The sequence below is a fragment of the Sciurus carolinensis genome, chromosome 7 (genome assembly GCF_902686445.1).
Source record: "Sciurus carolinensis chromosome 7, mSciCar1.2, whole genome shotgun sequence".
Taxonomy (NCBI): domain Eukaryota; kingdom Metazoa; phylum Chordata; class Mammalia; order Rodentia; family Sciuridae; genus Sciurus; species Sciurus carolinensis.
The window spans coordinates 47,064,194-47,080,312 of NC_062219.1; the positions used below are offsets into that span (position 1 = coordinate 47,064,194).

The 16,119-nt window shown below is 36.5% G+C and overlaps 1 protein-coding gene across 1 annotated transcript in view; it reads right to left on the reverse strand.

Annotated features, from left to right (window-relative positions):
• Positions 1–8,440: 8,440 nt before the first annotated feature.
• The window catches only part of Rfx6 (regulatory factor X6), a 50,600-nt gene continuing 42,921 nt past the window's right edge, over positions 8,441–16,119 (reverse strand). The window contains exons 15-19 of the mRNA XM_047559503.1: positions 14,716–14,838; positions 13,887–14,093; positions 12,271–12,783; positions 11,349–11,561; positions 8,441–8,616 (exon numbers count right to left, since the gene is read on the reverse strand). Of these exons, the coding sequence (XP_047415459.1) occupies positions 8,441–8,616; positions 11,349–11,561; positions 12,271–12,783; positions 13,887–14,093; positions 14,716–14,838 (1,232 nt within the window). The remainder of the gene's footprint in view (positions 8,617–11,348; positions 11,562–12,270; positions 12,784–13,886; positions 14,094–14,715; positions 14,839–16,119) is intronic.

The following is a 16,119-nucleotide window of genomic DNA, read 5'->3' on the forward strand; positions in this document are numbered from 1 at the left end:
GCAAGGTGAGGATGTCATCTGAGAATGAAGCAAACTGCTCCATGCTGCTGAACCTCAGGTGCCTACAGAGCATCAAGGGGAAATTTTCAATAGCTGACTGTTGATATTCTGCTTAGTAGCTTGGGAGAGCACTTTTGGTTAGGGTAAAGTTTTGTCTTGTATTAGCAATAAAAAACAGAAAGTAACCTGTTCCAAACCTTGCAGTTGTGAAGCATCAGAAATGTTCAATGTGTTAATAATTTCTATTTATCAATTTATCAATTATAATTTTAAAATACTGGCTTAATTGACTTTTAAGGAGGAAGAAAATTAATCAACAAAAACAGTTTCTTCTCAATAGAAATTTCCACAGAAAATCTTATGTTTTTATGACTTTATTATAGGTCTGTGAAAATAAAGGCAACAGACTGAAATAAACATTGACATTCCCCTCTCAAATTACTGATTAATAAAAGAAGAGTTTGCATCATTCTATGAAACTGGTAAAATACTTACAAAAGCAATTCTTCTTAAATGTAGTGTGTAATCATGTTATCATGTCTAACAATCAGACCATATTGTATCCTATGAGTGTTGCCTCTATGAAATCATTTTTGAGTAATATTTTTCTACATTTTGCTTTTATTCCTTTATGTTACATGACAAATCCTTACATAATTAGTCCACGCCTAGGTTATTTTACTAGGAAACTCTAGCAATAGAGCAGTCTATATTGCACCTAAAGACACAAAAGAATGGTTTCCATTATTTTAAGTAATGCTACTGATTCCACAACACTAATAATGACAAGTAATAAGTTACAACTTATGGAGTCTATACATGCCAGGAACCTCTAAGCATCAAGTAATATCACAGGCACTTGCTTTGGAAAATACTATTAAGTTCATTTTACAGATGAGAAGGATGAGTCTCTGAGAAGATATCTAATTTGTCACAAAACTAATGTCATCCCAAACACAGCTCTAACTCTGTGATGCTTTCAATTGCTATATATTTGACCTTTACTTTGAAACCATATTCTGGCTTTATATCGTCATAGAAACTATAGCTCCTGTTTCAGTGTGGTTATGCAGAGATGAGCTTGAGATCCTTGGGTCACTCTCTTTCTTGGGAGCACTGGAGACTCGCTCACAGCATCTAGATGCATCTTGCTCCCTTCTATGCCCTACCTGACTCCGGAGTGCTGGAAGCTGAGGAAAAAGCCATTCAGGAGTTTCACTAGGTCAAGCCACTTAGCACTAAAATGTGTACCAAAAACTAGCGCTCTCTCTCGCTTGCGCATTCTCTCCCTCTCTCTCTCTGGTTTCAAGGATTCACCAGTCAGTTCTTGGTCCCTGTTCCTTATGCTCCTGAGTACCATCTGCCTGTGAAAGAATCACTGATATGCCAAAGGGTTGTCTTTCATCTGAGGGCTTTCTCTACAGACTTTGGTACCCAAGTATCTAATTTCCCAGACAAATGAATATTTAGCTTCCTGTGAAAACACATCAGATACCACCTTAAAGCACATTTCTGTGAGAGGTTTTTTTTTTCTTTGAGGACCAGAGTCAAAATGATGTCATAATCATACAGTTGTGCAGGTGATGAGTGATAAATAAAAAACTGTGCGTATGGGGGAGTGATAAGAGCTGTGGCAAATAGCACGAATATATTATCCTCAAAATCCAAAGGCAAGAAATCTTACCCCTTTTTAATATAAAATGGGAACGGTTTTATTCTTTATGGAGGTCATGTGTAAAGCATTAATAAGCTAAAGTACACAAAGCCAAATGACAAATCTTGATTAACAAACTGCCCGTGAAGCTCATATTTGCCCCGGTGTGTTTAAAGATGCTTGAAGGCTGTAAACCTCTGACCCTCATTCTGACTATTGATTGGTAAGAATACCGCCCTCGTTTCAACTAATAAAAACAATGGTTTCTCTTTGCTTTAGAGCAGGTATCATATTGAGTGGTTAATTTTTCACTTTTGTAAATGTGCTTCTCATCAGATTCTTAGTTGGAGGCTATTTTAAGGAAAGAAGTAAAGTCCCACCTCATACTGAGAAATCTGTTTTGACCTCCTCACCTTCTGTTCCCTTCAACTTTAGGATTAAGAACAGTTACAATGGCAATACAAGAAAATGTCATTTAAAAGCATTACTCTATTTTCCCTTTTCCTGTATTCTAAAGGCTTTTTTTTTTTTTTTTTTTTTTGAGAAAAGAAGTCTGGGATTGAATGTGTGAGGAAAAAAAATAGAGAATTCTATTACAACTTGTTCATATTGACTGAAACCATCATCCCCCCCCCCACGCAATTCAAATTAAAACATTTATAAAAAAAATCCCTTGAAATTAATTTCCCTGATTATGAGCTGTCATAGGAGACGTGAAAGGGGCTTAGAGGTTATTAAATAATTTTTGACTGTGGAAGCTAGGAACACAAGCATTTTCGGAGTTCATAAAAATCTTGGCTTGACATTGTAATTCTTTAGAGATCCTCACTGTTGTACGGGTCTCTCGTGCTGTCAACAGATGGCTCAGATGATCACTAGAGATCAGAAGCTTCAACAGTCTGCTCATCCCTCTGGCTGTCCTTCTGGACTCTTGTGTTCTCCATCTTCCCAGCTTTTTCACCCTGTTGTGAGTTTCTCACATGCTGGATTCCTGTCCTGAACACCTGCTCTGCAGATCCCCACTGCCATTCCATCCCTCACCCAAATCCTTCCCTATCACCACCCACTTCCTTGGGGTCTCAGTCAGCAAGCACATCACTTGTTCCCAGTAGCTGCCCTGCCTGGCTTCCCCCTCACTAATTCCCTGCCCTCCAGGTACCTCCATGAGCCTAGTCTGTCACAGCTTTTCTGAGCAACCTTCACTTTTAACACTTGAAATCATTTCTTACTGTAACCAACAGTGCGACTATTTAGCCTTTTAAGACCTGCCCTCCCTTAATGTCTGCTCTCCTTCATACACTATAAGCCCCGTGAGAGGAGGGACCTTGTCTGGTTTTGTTATCACCATCAGTGTGAGCAGACGTATTTGTTAAAATGTGGCATAAAAGCAAATATCTCTTGGAAACTTCAACACATTAACTCTGTGACAAAATCCAACCACACTTAAGAACACCATCAAAGTATCTCATTAAGAGTATTCAAGAAAATGCTGGGTGCAGGGGTGCATGCCTATAATCCCAGCAACTCAGGAGGCTGAGGTAGGAGGATCACAACCCCACCAATTTGTTGAGCCCCTAAGCAACTTAGTGAGACTCTTTCTCAAAATAAAAAAATAAAAACTAGCTTAGTGGTAAAGTACCTCACCAAAAAAAGAAAAGGTATTCAAGAAACAAGAAAAATTTAATTCTTTAGATCAAATGAAGTATTTGTAAATAAGAAGATAAAGTATTTTAAATGAAAAGGAATCTATAGGTAGTCTACATTTTTATGTCAAAGCTTCCCATGCCATTCAATGGACAGAAAGGCTTTGAACCATAATGAAAAAGTAAAAGGGTCAAAATCATGAAGGGTCAATTTTATCCTTACAACTTTTATGTAAATATGATAGAAAATATAGACATTTAAAGAGAACGTTTAAGAAAAAATAAAGACCTCTCCAGCTAAATTAAATTATACAAAAAAACGAAATAAAATTTATTTTTCTCATTCTGGAAAATACATAGTTTTTATAAAACAAAGCATTTCTACCACATTACTATGTAGCCAAGATCAGTAAAAATTAAGTACTATTTATAAGGATTTTATATTAGAAAACTACTTGAAAACCTTTTATCAATTATAACAGAGGTAAGACTTTATTTATAAGTAAATATCTCAAAATTGGTAACTAAATTATATATCAAAGTCCACTTACAATAACCAATCTTTTCCAGCTATTGCTAATGCCTGTAATCAAGGAGTAAATTTTCTTTTCATTTAATCAGTGTGCTTTTGAAACAGAGTGTTGTGTTTTCTGCCATTTACAAACTCAAGGATTTAATTTAGAATTCAATAATTGAATGAGATGGTACAATAACCGTTTATATAAATTCATCATTTCTTATCTTTCCCAAAGAACAAAATGTCCTCTGTGCCATAATCACTATTGTTGACTTTTCTGGAAGGTTTTTGTTTAAATTTCTGTAACACCCTGGATTGTAAATCTGCCCTCAAAATACTGGGTGAACAGTTTACTACTCCAGGTCTTTTAAGATATTGTGATATTTGTATGGTAATTCATTTCACTCCGTTATAAAGAAATCTGATTTCTAGCCCTTTCCAGGGGGTTCATATCACTGTCATTTGCCTCCTGCTTTTTTAAAAAGTTGGAACTTTGCTTTTGGGTTTCAAAATTCATTTATCCCAAAGAATTTTTTCTTTTTCCTTAATTCCTCTCCCCTCCCTTCCTTAATTTCTCTATTTCTCTTTCCTTTCTTTTTCTTTTAATTTTTGGGGAGCTGCAGAAGAAAAATGTACTACCTAGACTGACTTTCAAGAACGGTATATTTTAAAAGCTAGGAGAAAGGAGTTTTCATCATTAATAAATGATAAACATTTGAGGAGATAAATGTGTTTAGATTGATTTAGATATTACACAACATAGGCATGTATGGAAATATCACATGGAACCCAACAAGTAGGTCCAATTTTTATGTTTTTATGTTATCAGTTAAAATAAATTTAAACCTAAAGAGAATGACAGTATTTTTTTGCCCTTTTACTTGGACTGCATTTGTATGTGAATAGATTGAGTCTTTCAAACACAAAGTCAATGTGCCTCCAACTTATTGTGTAATCAAGGTTATCTGCAGAAGCAGAACCATACCATAGGGGACCTGGAAGTATGGTTAAAACTTAGCTGTACCTTGGATGGCTAAGTGGAGACCGCATCTATCAAGGGCTCCAAGGGCTAATTTGAGTGGGCAGAAGAGAATTAGACAGTGCTTCTCACTGGTCAACACAGCACAGCTGATGCTCTGCTGTTCTATGCCTGCCCTGGGAACCTGTCATATCAGCACTCCACTGGAGGAGCACATTCACTGCTGCCCACTGTGACCCCTCTCACGATTTAATCTCTCTCTGCCTCTGCTTCTCTCTCTCCTTCTAGCCCAATTCCAGGGCCTGCTTATTTTTCTCAGCTGTGTATGTAAGTTTTGCAGTCATGATTCCTGACACTGCCTGCTGGTCAACCTTCACGTCTCCATGGAAGTACTGTTTGCTGGCTTTTGAAGTCAGACAATACTTATGTGTGGGCTGAGGAGATAGCTCAACTGGTAGAGTGCTTGCCTCACAAGCACTAAGGCCCTGAGTTTGATCCCCAGTACCGGAAAAAAAAAAAAAAAAACTTATGTGTGAGACGTTGAGGGTCTCATGGATTCTACTATCTTGAAGTAGGAACAAAGAAAGATTTTAATTTCACAACTACGATTGGAATTTAGTTTAAATTAAAAAAAAAGCCAGGTGCAGTGGTGCACACCCCTAATCCCAACTAGTCTGGAGACTGAGGCAGGAGGATCACAAGTTCAAGGACAGCCAGGTTAATAGAGGTTGCTTAAAACAAAACAAAAAGCCTTTCTAACCTGAAAATATACATGGGAACCTATAGCTAAGGAGAACCCTAATTTTTCTTAGTAAAACCTACCTGGAGAGAGAAAATAAACCAGACCCCTTTTTTTCCTGTGTTTCCATGTTAATGACAAATTTGGGTTTTAAGTTGTCACAAAACATTTTCTTGGTCTCTAAATTCTATCAAGAATTGACTGATCTAATTGGAATATTAATTTGTCATTATGTCTTTATATAATTTTGTATTTTATATAAGCATTACCTTGATCAGGTCACTTCTTTTTAACTAATACTACATGACTTCAAAAACTACTTGAAGAGAAATTTATTTACTTTTGAAAACAGAAACAACAAAAATCTAGGCAAGGTCCTTTAACTATATTTCAATTATCAAAAAAGAATACCAGGAAGTGCCTTGAGCATCTGGGCTTTAGATCAATTACGGAACAAATCTTAAATGATGAGCATAACTGAAGGGCAGAGAGGTAATATGTTGTCTCATGCTCCTTCTAAGTAATTTTTTGTTTGTTTGCAGTACTAGGGATTACTATTAGTACTAATGCCAATAGACAGGACTAGCACTGATTGTCTAGTGGCATTAAAAATATGTGAGGAGTTTTTGATTGTCATAATGATAAGGAGAGGGCTTCTATCAGCATTTAGGGTTTGAGGGTCAGTGCAATTTTGTGCAATACGCAGAATAGTCTTACAAAACAAAGAACTCTCCTGCGTGAAAGCCAGTTGTGGTTCCCTGAGAAACACACTGTTGTACTTCTAGGAGATGCAAATTCAAGTTCCTTTGCCTACCAAGTTGGTTGTTTGTCTCTTCTGAAGTCAGCATCAAACACTTCGTTGTCAGCCTGCTGCACGTGAAACCCAGAGACACAGCTCACCTGTCTTCCAAGTTTCTTCCTGATCCAGGGTCAACTATTTCCATTGAAGTATTTTTCAAATAGGGTGGGGAAAATCTTTGCAAATAGGGTTAGGAAAAATCCTTTAATAAATTCTTTGAAATGATGCTAATGTTTCTTCAAAATGATTCTTGTGTTTCTTCCTCTCTCCCACATCATCTTCCCTCTGTTCCTAGATATTCCCTGTGCTTATCTGCTGGACATCTGGATGAGAGATTTGCCCTCCCTAATAGCCCTTCTCTGGCTAATTCCTCTTCTATTCAATCTGCTTCCTCCAACTGCTGCTAGATGTTCCCTAAGCATCAGTTCCTCACATTGCTTTTCTACTCAAAAATTGTCAGTGAGCTCTATTTCCTATCACATCACCCCTTTTCATTACATCAAAACATTTTAAAGGTATAACAGTGATTTTTTTCATCTCTGCATTTTCCATGTTGTCTAGTAGTGTCTGACACATATTGGATGCTAAATATGTATTAATTGCTATACATTTCATTTTGGTTCCTTGCTGGAAACTTACAGTCAAAATTCTTAAAGCTGTTTTGTTTACTATTTCATTCCAAGACTTTAATTTCTCCTTCCTTTGTACTCTCACAGCATTACTAGTGCAAGGAAGAGAACATTTAGTTTTCTATTTCTCATGATTTGTTACCATTGCAATCTTTTTCTGCTTGAAGAATTAGATAGTACTGAGCACGCTACTAAGCAAATAGCAGCAACACTTTGACAAGTCCACAGGTAAGAGTTTATTGTTTGCTGAAAACAATTCCACAGTTTGTTTTACCAAATTACATCATGAATAGAATGGATATTTAGAGCTTACTGATCATTTTATGATGTACCTGGGGCCTACAGTATAACCTAATTCATAATACAAATAAATGAGGCCTATCGTAAGATTATAGAAGTCTGTCAAGGTAATGGAAGTCTCCTATTGTAGGCTATAAATCTTACAACAGATCTTTCAGCCAAGACATGGAAAAGAAAAAGAAAAAAGCTAGACAGAGGGTGATATCAAATTGTATTAATTTATATGTAATGAATTCTTCACTTCTGAATTAGCCTTTGCATCCAGATGATCCCTGAATACTCATTCACTCTCAATTTATAATCAAAGTACTTGATTATATTAAATTCTAAGGAATTTCAGTCTACAGGTCACAATTTCTTTACAGTCGTACACATGAATTTGATATGCAAATATTCTTGAATTATAGTGTCTCAATCAACCAGCTTTACTCTTTCATTTCATATCCAAACCAGATCTTGCTAAAAATCTCCAGCATCTTTCAAAAATGGCACCAGCCCTGAGAGCAATCAAGACTTTAAAATTGTTTCCATCCACTATTTCTTTTATTTCTTGTCTTTTTTATGAAGAGGGGTAAGCACTTCTCATCTCTGTTCAGTTACATAGAATTGGAATACTGCTATGTAACAGAAATCATCACACTAATGCAGAGGAACTGAAAGTCAACCCACTTTGGCCTAAGCTGAATTGAATTAAGTCTTGATGTTGTAAACATTTCCATAGGAGGTAGAACATATACATTTGACTTTTTTGTCAAATAAGGGAATAGTAAACAATGATTCTGAGATCCTAATAAATTAAAGATATTGTAAAGGCATTAAATATACTTTTCTCTTTTTTAGAAACCAACAACGAAGGAGCATATAGAGTCTCAATAAATTAGAAAGTGAGATATTAAATCTTCATAGTTGAAATGTTTGCATCTTCAATTCTTCACTGCTTTCATTTGATAATGTTTGAAACTGTGATTAATAATGAGATCACATTTAAAACTATTGTGTGCAAGGAAAACTATGCAAGAATGTCCATTCACTTTAGAGTTATCTATAGTACCAGTGACTTGAAAAACAATGTCCAGTCACTGCCTGTTCCATTTTCTTTATTCTCAGCATAGTCTGAGTGAATAACAATATCTGCACAGTAGAGATTTTTAAAGTATCAACCCCACTCAACATTGTCAATTTAAGTGCCTCCAGCTGCTGTTCCCATAAACACAGTGTTGATGGGTGGCAAAGAGGACACCATTTCTCTACTGCTTGCTCCATGGGAGTCCAAAGTTTCTTGTGCTGGATACTGATTGGAAGTTCCATACATACACTGGGATGAAGAAGAAGGAATTGGGGTTTGCAAGCTGGAAGCTGTAAAGGAGGAAAATATATATAATCACCAATAGGACATTTTATTTTCAATGCAAATTACACTCTCTTTAAGCCTCTGTATTTACTTTTGCATTAGCATACACTTACCTGTTCTAAATTTGAGTGCATATGATTTGCCATCACAATTGTCTTCTATTTTTTCAATTTGCTATTTTCCCAGAAATTTGTTATTGTTTCTAACAATTTCACAAAGGAAACTCAATATCATCTTAAATCCTACCACAAAATATATCACCTACTCTAATTCCTCTTTTCCACAGTTGTAGTTCAAACTACCATCTTCTCTTCCCTGGACTGATACAGCTGCCTCCTAACTGTTATAACTTTTGCCTTTGACTCATTCTCTCATTGTCCAGAGAACAGCCACAATAGTCTTGGCAAAGTGTATAGTAAAATCACTCTCTTTCTTCTCAAATGCTAGAATGATTTCCCATACTCTTGGAAGAAGATCCTAGCTTCTGGCCCTGGTTCATAAAGCTCTACATGAGCAAATCCTTGCTTTTTGATTTGCTTTGTTCCTTTTTTCCTTCTTTACTATGCTGAAGTCACCCAAGCTTTCTCTCTGTCCACTGAAATTGTCAAATGTGTTCTAATTTCAGAGGCTCTGCAATTACTGTTCCTCCTTCCTAGAACTCCACCATCAGAAGTTCATGTGGTTGCTTCATTATTGCTATTTTCAACTCAAATATTTCTGCCTCAGGATTCCTTTCCCGACCATTCTACCTGAGCAGCTCCTCTGCTACCACCTACCATGTTGCGCTATTTAATGGATTTCAGGGAACCTGAAATTATCTTTTTAATGCATGTATTCACATATCTATTGCCTTACTTTTCCCATTTTAGTAATGTTTTAAACTTCCTCCAGGCAGGAACTATGGCCTGATCACCCCCATATCCTCATGCCTAGAATGGACTCTGGAACATAGACTGTTCTCAAAAAAGTTCACTAACTTCCTCTCCAGCTTTGTATTTCCCTTATGTATGGTCCCTGCCTTATCACTGTGAAATGACACATTTGTGACAACTAAGAACCAGGCTGTGTAATTAAGAAAGCCTACTGTGGGCCCCAATTCCCCCGTACCACTTACTTACTCACTTACTCTGCTCCCTCTTTTCACCCTCAAACCCACTTTGCAACCTACTTGAAAGTGGCCTCTGACAACTTCAGCTTGGAATCCACCCTACTCCCAACCTGTGTTCCATCAAAGCTTCCATTATCTCTACAGGTAAACAGAACTAATAGTAGCAATGGCAACGTGGCACGTTTCAGTCTCATGGTGAGGAAACTTCCTGAAGTGGAATTTTCTGCTTCATTAGAGTAACCTAGAAGCAATGACTGTTTACAGATAGCAGGAGATGAGTTCCCAGACTCTGCTCAGGGAGCATCTGTGACAGTCACAGGAAGGGAAGAAGTGCTTCCTATTGAATTATTGGAAAAGTACACTCAGTGAGAAGAGAAGGAATTTTCTCATTTTTGCTTACACTCTGCTTGGGTGTCAATGCTCTTTACTTCTGCTAGTCTAATCGATTCCATTGGAAGATTTCAACCATCTGATATAAACATTAACACTCCGACTGATACTTACTGAATATATACTTGCCCTGTGATACCTCATTCATAATTTCAGAAACTAGATTTATAGATTTAGTCTCAAAATCTATGTTGTCAGTTAATTAATTAGGCAAAAATATATGTATAATTTTCAATTTTTGTTTTTATGTTTGCTTCTGGTGTTAGAAATTGAATCCTGAACCTTGCACATGGTAGGCCAAGCATGCACTATTGGGGTACAGCTCCAGTCTCTAGATTTAGTTTTTCCTTCTTTTTCACTCACTGATTTATTGAGTTCCTACTACGTAGCAGATGCTTTAAAAAGTGCTCGTGACATGTCTAGTACAAGTATGAATTTCTTCATAAGTGGGGCTCAGGAACAGCAAACTGGTTGAAGAAGCAGCTAGGGGACTACAAGACAAGTTCACTAATTTGCCCGTTTTTGTTTAAATTGTAAATCAAATTAAATTAAATAGCAACATTATTGTGGAGATGTTTAATTGCATTTGATACAAAATTGAGAAAATGCTAGTAACATCCATAATAAGACTCCGTTTTTAAAAGTTTGTGGGTAGGGGCCGGTGTTGTAGCTCAGTGGTAGAGCGCTTTCCTAGCACATGTGAGACACTGGGTTTGATCCTCAGCACCACATAAAAAATAAATAAATAAAATAAAGGTATTGTGTTCATCTACAACTTTAGAAAAATAGTTTTGGGGTGGTTTCAGGAACTGATGGAGATCATGTGACCCAAAAGATACCTCTTGGCACTGCCAGAGAGTCCAACAGTGATCAAGAGACAATAAGTAAAAAGACCACATCTTAGTCCTAAAACTTATTGTCTTATAAACTGCATTTGACAGGTTATATTAATTTTTTGCATTCATAAAAGATGCCAGCTCTTCTTTTTGTAAAGAAAAATAGATCCAGCAGCAAATCTCATAGTAGTGATATGTGAAAATGAGAACTAGAAAACTGTTACTAACAGTATATTCAGATACAAAAATAACTCTTCAGATCCAAAGGGATAAATCAGCAGTGGCAACATGCATGCCCAGTTCACCTCAACAGTGTCCACCAAGTGATGCTGCATATTTGAGGTTAACCCCCTTTTCAAAATCACTTTAAAAAAAGTTTTCAAGAACTACTAAAGTAACTTACCTACTACTGGAGTCCGACATGCAACTGGAGATGATGTGTCTGCATAGAATGAACTGGTCTGCTTTCTACTGCTGTCATCTAAAATGTTAAGTGGATCATGTATGTCACTGTAGGGAGGAAGTGAGCGGATGCTGCTGATGACAGAAACGTGTTGATTCACCATTGATCCAAGCCTATGAGACTCCGGGTAGTTTATATTGCTTCCGTAGTATCCTAGAAGAGAAAGTGTTGAGAATAAGCTATTAGCTTATTACAAAGAATATTCCAGGAAGGAAAAAGTCATAAGGCAATTGGGCAGAGCCTTAAAGATATCAAACTATAAATATTATATCTGTTTACTATAGAATTGGATATATGCTTATATATGGATATGGTTTACTAAGGTAGTTTTGTGCTTTTTTTTCCAAAAAGAAATTGTCACATTATTACTTCTGAGACATAGACTGTTATAATTTACTTATACCAAATTAATAAGGTCTGATTGCACAGAGCCAATTTTGGTGGCTGAAGGCATCCACAGGTCTTTGTAGCTCCCTTCGTGATTTTATCAGCTTAATAATGGACACAGTTTTGGTCCCAGTCTTAAATCTGCTTTTAGTTCTTTTGAAGAACATTCTCCATTAAAAATACTTTCAAAGGAAAGAGCATTCTTCTTCCGGCTGTTAAGATTGGTTTCACGTGTATGGTTTGACATAAGGTCTTTTTTTATAATGTGTGGCATTTTTTTAATAATGTGTACGACTTAATAAAACCACAAGAAATATGGAATTTTTAATGTGAGTATATCAGCCCCAGATGTCTAAGACTCCATGGTCTTTAGAAGCCTTATGCAAGATGACACATTACTTGGCAAAAACTCAATAAGTGATGTTGTCTTATTGCCTACTCAAAAGCCAGGAAAGATTATTTAAATATTTCATACCATTAGGTGAATTAGAAGGCAGTGTTGCCCCTTGGCAGCTGGCAGCCCCTGTGTTGTTCAGGAAATTGAAGCTTCCTGTATTTAAAAACTGCATACTATGTGAATCTTGGGCATGTGAGGATGGTCCATAGCTGGAAGGTGGCCGAGAATTATATGGAGACCCAGCACAGCTGCCACTGAAGAATTCTCTAGAAAGCTGCTGTTCAGTCCAGGCCATGCATCGGCCATGCTCAGCACGATGAGAATAGAGTCCTGGTGTCGGGTGGGGCTGTGCCCTAAACACAGTCTGATAGTTAGAGTTGGTCCCATAAAAGTCATGGTTGTTTTGAGAGAGAGTAGGATAAATGGTTTCCGGGTATGTTGAGCAGTGTGATGGAACTGAGAGTACTGGGCCCACACTTGGGGGTCTCCCTGCCATTGGCCCTTGGTTAATAACACTTCCTCGACTTGCCATGGCTGGAGAAATAGGTGGTGTCATCAAATGCCCAGTACCCTGTGAAAGCTCCATTTGACCTGGAAAGGAATTACCAGAGTATTCATTTAGTGACATATTTAAGTATATGGGCTTGGATCTTTAAGAAATATATGCAAGATGTACCAATATACCTTTTTTTTCCCAACTTGTTTCATTCCTACCCTGCAAAAATAAGGAGGGTGGAGAGCACTAAAATCCAAATTAAAAATGTATGTATGTCTTCACAATGCAGGTATATGTCACAGCCATGGAAAGAGTCTGGGATGGCTTCATACTCCTGCAGGTATGAAGATGTTTAGTACTCACACTTGCAAAGGGCAAGGAAATCTGATGCTCACATTTCTCCATAATTAAAAACAAGCTTAATATGAAATGGTTTGATCTTCGAGATGAAAGAATAATGCACTAACGTCAAAATGACATGGCTTCAAAACCATCAATTCAAAACATCTTGTGACTACCAATGTATGCCACCAACTCCTTGAGCCTTTCATTTTCCATTGGTGGAATTAGGCCACTGAAGAATAAGACCCTTCCAGGCTCAAAATTCTGTATGTCCAATGAATTAATGTATATAAAAGGGTTTCAAGAAAAGACACAAGGCAATAAACAGATTTAAAATATTCCAGTAGTTAGTTCAAGCCACTGACATTCTTTGACACAAAGTGGACCCCAAACCAAAGGGTAAAATTATTGTAAAAATTATCCTAGGATGACCAAATCTACTTTTTAATGGGAGAGAAATCTCATCAAAAAACAAAAATAAATAAGTGGTTCTTTTTTCTTAATCTTCAAAGCATATTAAAGATTTTATGGATACCAAATCTTGTTTTTCCTTCCACCAAAGGAAGAGAACTATTCATACTTCTAATATAACTTACCAAGAACCAAAATGTGATACTCATATTAATAATGGTATTAGTTAAAATGTAAATGGTAATTGCTTTAAATACAAAAATAGTAAAAATCTTGCAATTTTTAAATATTATAAAAATTTAACTAAAATATTTTAAATCTTATAAAATATTTGCTAACTAGGCAAGGGAATCCTTTTTATTCTTGGAATCCCTAGAGGTAAAGGAATAAGCTCCTCTGAGATGTGTGGAAGTCTAGCTGGTTCTGCTTGTTGCTCCATGAGTACCTGTGAGTGGCAGATTATCTGTGTTCCCAGCAGGGAAGGGGTGAAGAGCAGCGGGTAGGGCTCCAGGGTGACTGGATGACAGAGGAAGGCAGACCGTGTTCACATGGCTTTCGTTCTTCACAGTGTCACTGGAAACCGAGCTTCCTTTATTACGATTGGCCAGAAAGCATGAGCTTGGCGAGGCAGTGAAGGCAGCTTTACTTGCATCTGGAAAGAGTTTTCAAAGTGAGGAAGCTGCAATCATTCCCTTATGCCTAGTCGATAAGCCCAAGTAAAAGACACCGAAAATGTTTCATAGGTAAAGTAAGTAATCTGGAAATTCATAAGCGAAGTTTTCCATGGGAAATAAATTGGGTAGACCTTTGTTCTTAGCTGTTTATTTGTGGGTGTACGTGTGTTCTGAGGGACACCAAATAATCCACTCTGAAGCCTTCAAAATGCAAGTTTTTTCACATCTTAATTAGATGTGTTTCTTTCTTTCTCTAAATTCCTGTAGAGCTTATTTATATGTGCAATATACCACATGTGTTATCCTGAATTATAGTTATTTTTTGAACTATAGTTACTTCTCTAGCTTCATCTAACTTTTCAGAAATTAAGAATGTCAATTTCATTAACTTCAAAGTTTCCAGTGAAAAACTTTGACTACTTCATGTATAAGTGGAGGAGAAACCGTGTTCCATTATTATTAGTATCTGATGTTAGTAGAGACATGTTTAAAGGAAAACTCTGAGACTATAATGAATCCACTTAACTTTTACATGTGCAAATTTGGGAACTTAGGCTTAAACAAGGAAATATGAAAATTATAATACTTATTTTATATTACCTGAATTCTTCATATACTTGTCCAATAAATTCTGTAACTCCTGTTCTTTGTCGTTATTAAACTGAGTCTCCATGGCCAGGAGAATGTATTCATCAAGAAGCATTCGGATCAAATGGAAAGAACCTTGTTTATGGATGGGAAGAGTGGAGAGGACATGGTGAGGTGGAAAGAAGAAAGAGGGACAGGGGAGAGAGAGGGGAGGAGAAAGAGAAGTAAGAAGTTATCTTTGTGACCATCTCACCACACTTTACAAGGAGCAACTGAAGTAAACAAATACTTGTTGGACTTTAAATGACCTGCAAAGACTAACATGCTTAACTTGGGTCTCTAATCTTTCTGTGTACCACCTGCCCAGCTCACTGTGTGTACTGTCCTGCCTGTTCTTTGGCCACTAATTACATCAAAGGAAAATACGGATGAAAGTGAGACATGCTTTATGCTTTAAGAGGGCACACACTGGAGTGTGATAAGGTTTAACCTGGGGAGAATGAGCTCTACTCTGCTCTATTTCTGTTTACTTTGTACTAAATAATCAGACAATGGCCAGAATGTTCTGAGAAAAGTATCAAGAAAAGATGTCTTTCTAGCTTGAAACAAATATTCTTTGGTTTGATAAAAATAAAGAGGTGAAAGAGTAATTTCCACATGAAAGATGTACTGGAAAATCTTAAATTTCTTTCGACTATTCGACTGATTTCCCAACAAGTCTTTTTATCATAATATAGTCAGATTTCAATCCTATTTGTTTTAAGAAAACTAAAATATAAGAAAGTTTATTTTAAATAATAGAGAGAGTGAGTGTATTTTGTTCATCCCTCAGTACAAGTTTACTGGTTTGATGGAACTGCATTAAACATTAAATTTAAAAACTTAGTTAATTGCAATCTATTTTATAATGTGAAAATATCTTGAAATTGGCAACTGCTAAATGCAGAGTTACTGCCCATAACTTTAGCATTGTAACTATACAATGGTAATCTCTGAAATTTTAGGAAAAAGAGAGTAGTCAATTTTTGAAAAAGCTAATTTGATCTGATTTATTTTACAAGTCATAGAGATCAGGAAAGGGAGTTCAGAAATATATGAGAGTATGTCTTTTAAGTTGCTCTTCTATTCCTGGAGTGCTACTATGTGGGTGCCAGGAAAACAGATGGAAAAAAAAAAGTCCATATTGAAATGAACAGTATCTTGAAAACAGTGTCAGTTATTGTTTGCTTAACAAAGAAAATTTATTCAAGAACCAATGTAATGTAATGATAATGACTGCTATTCATTGAGTATCTACTGAGTGTTAGCAATGTGTTTTTATATACATCATCTCACTACAGCATCTACATAGTTCTTAGGAAAAGAGCATTCTGCACCTTCTTCAATGAGCAGGTAAAGCCACAGCCAGAAAGGAAG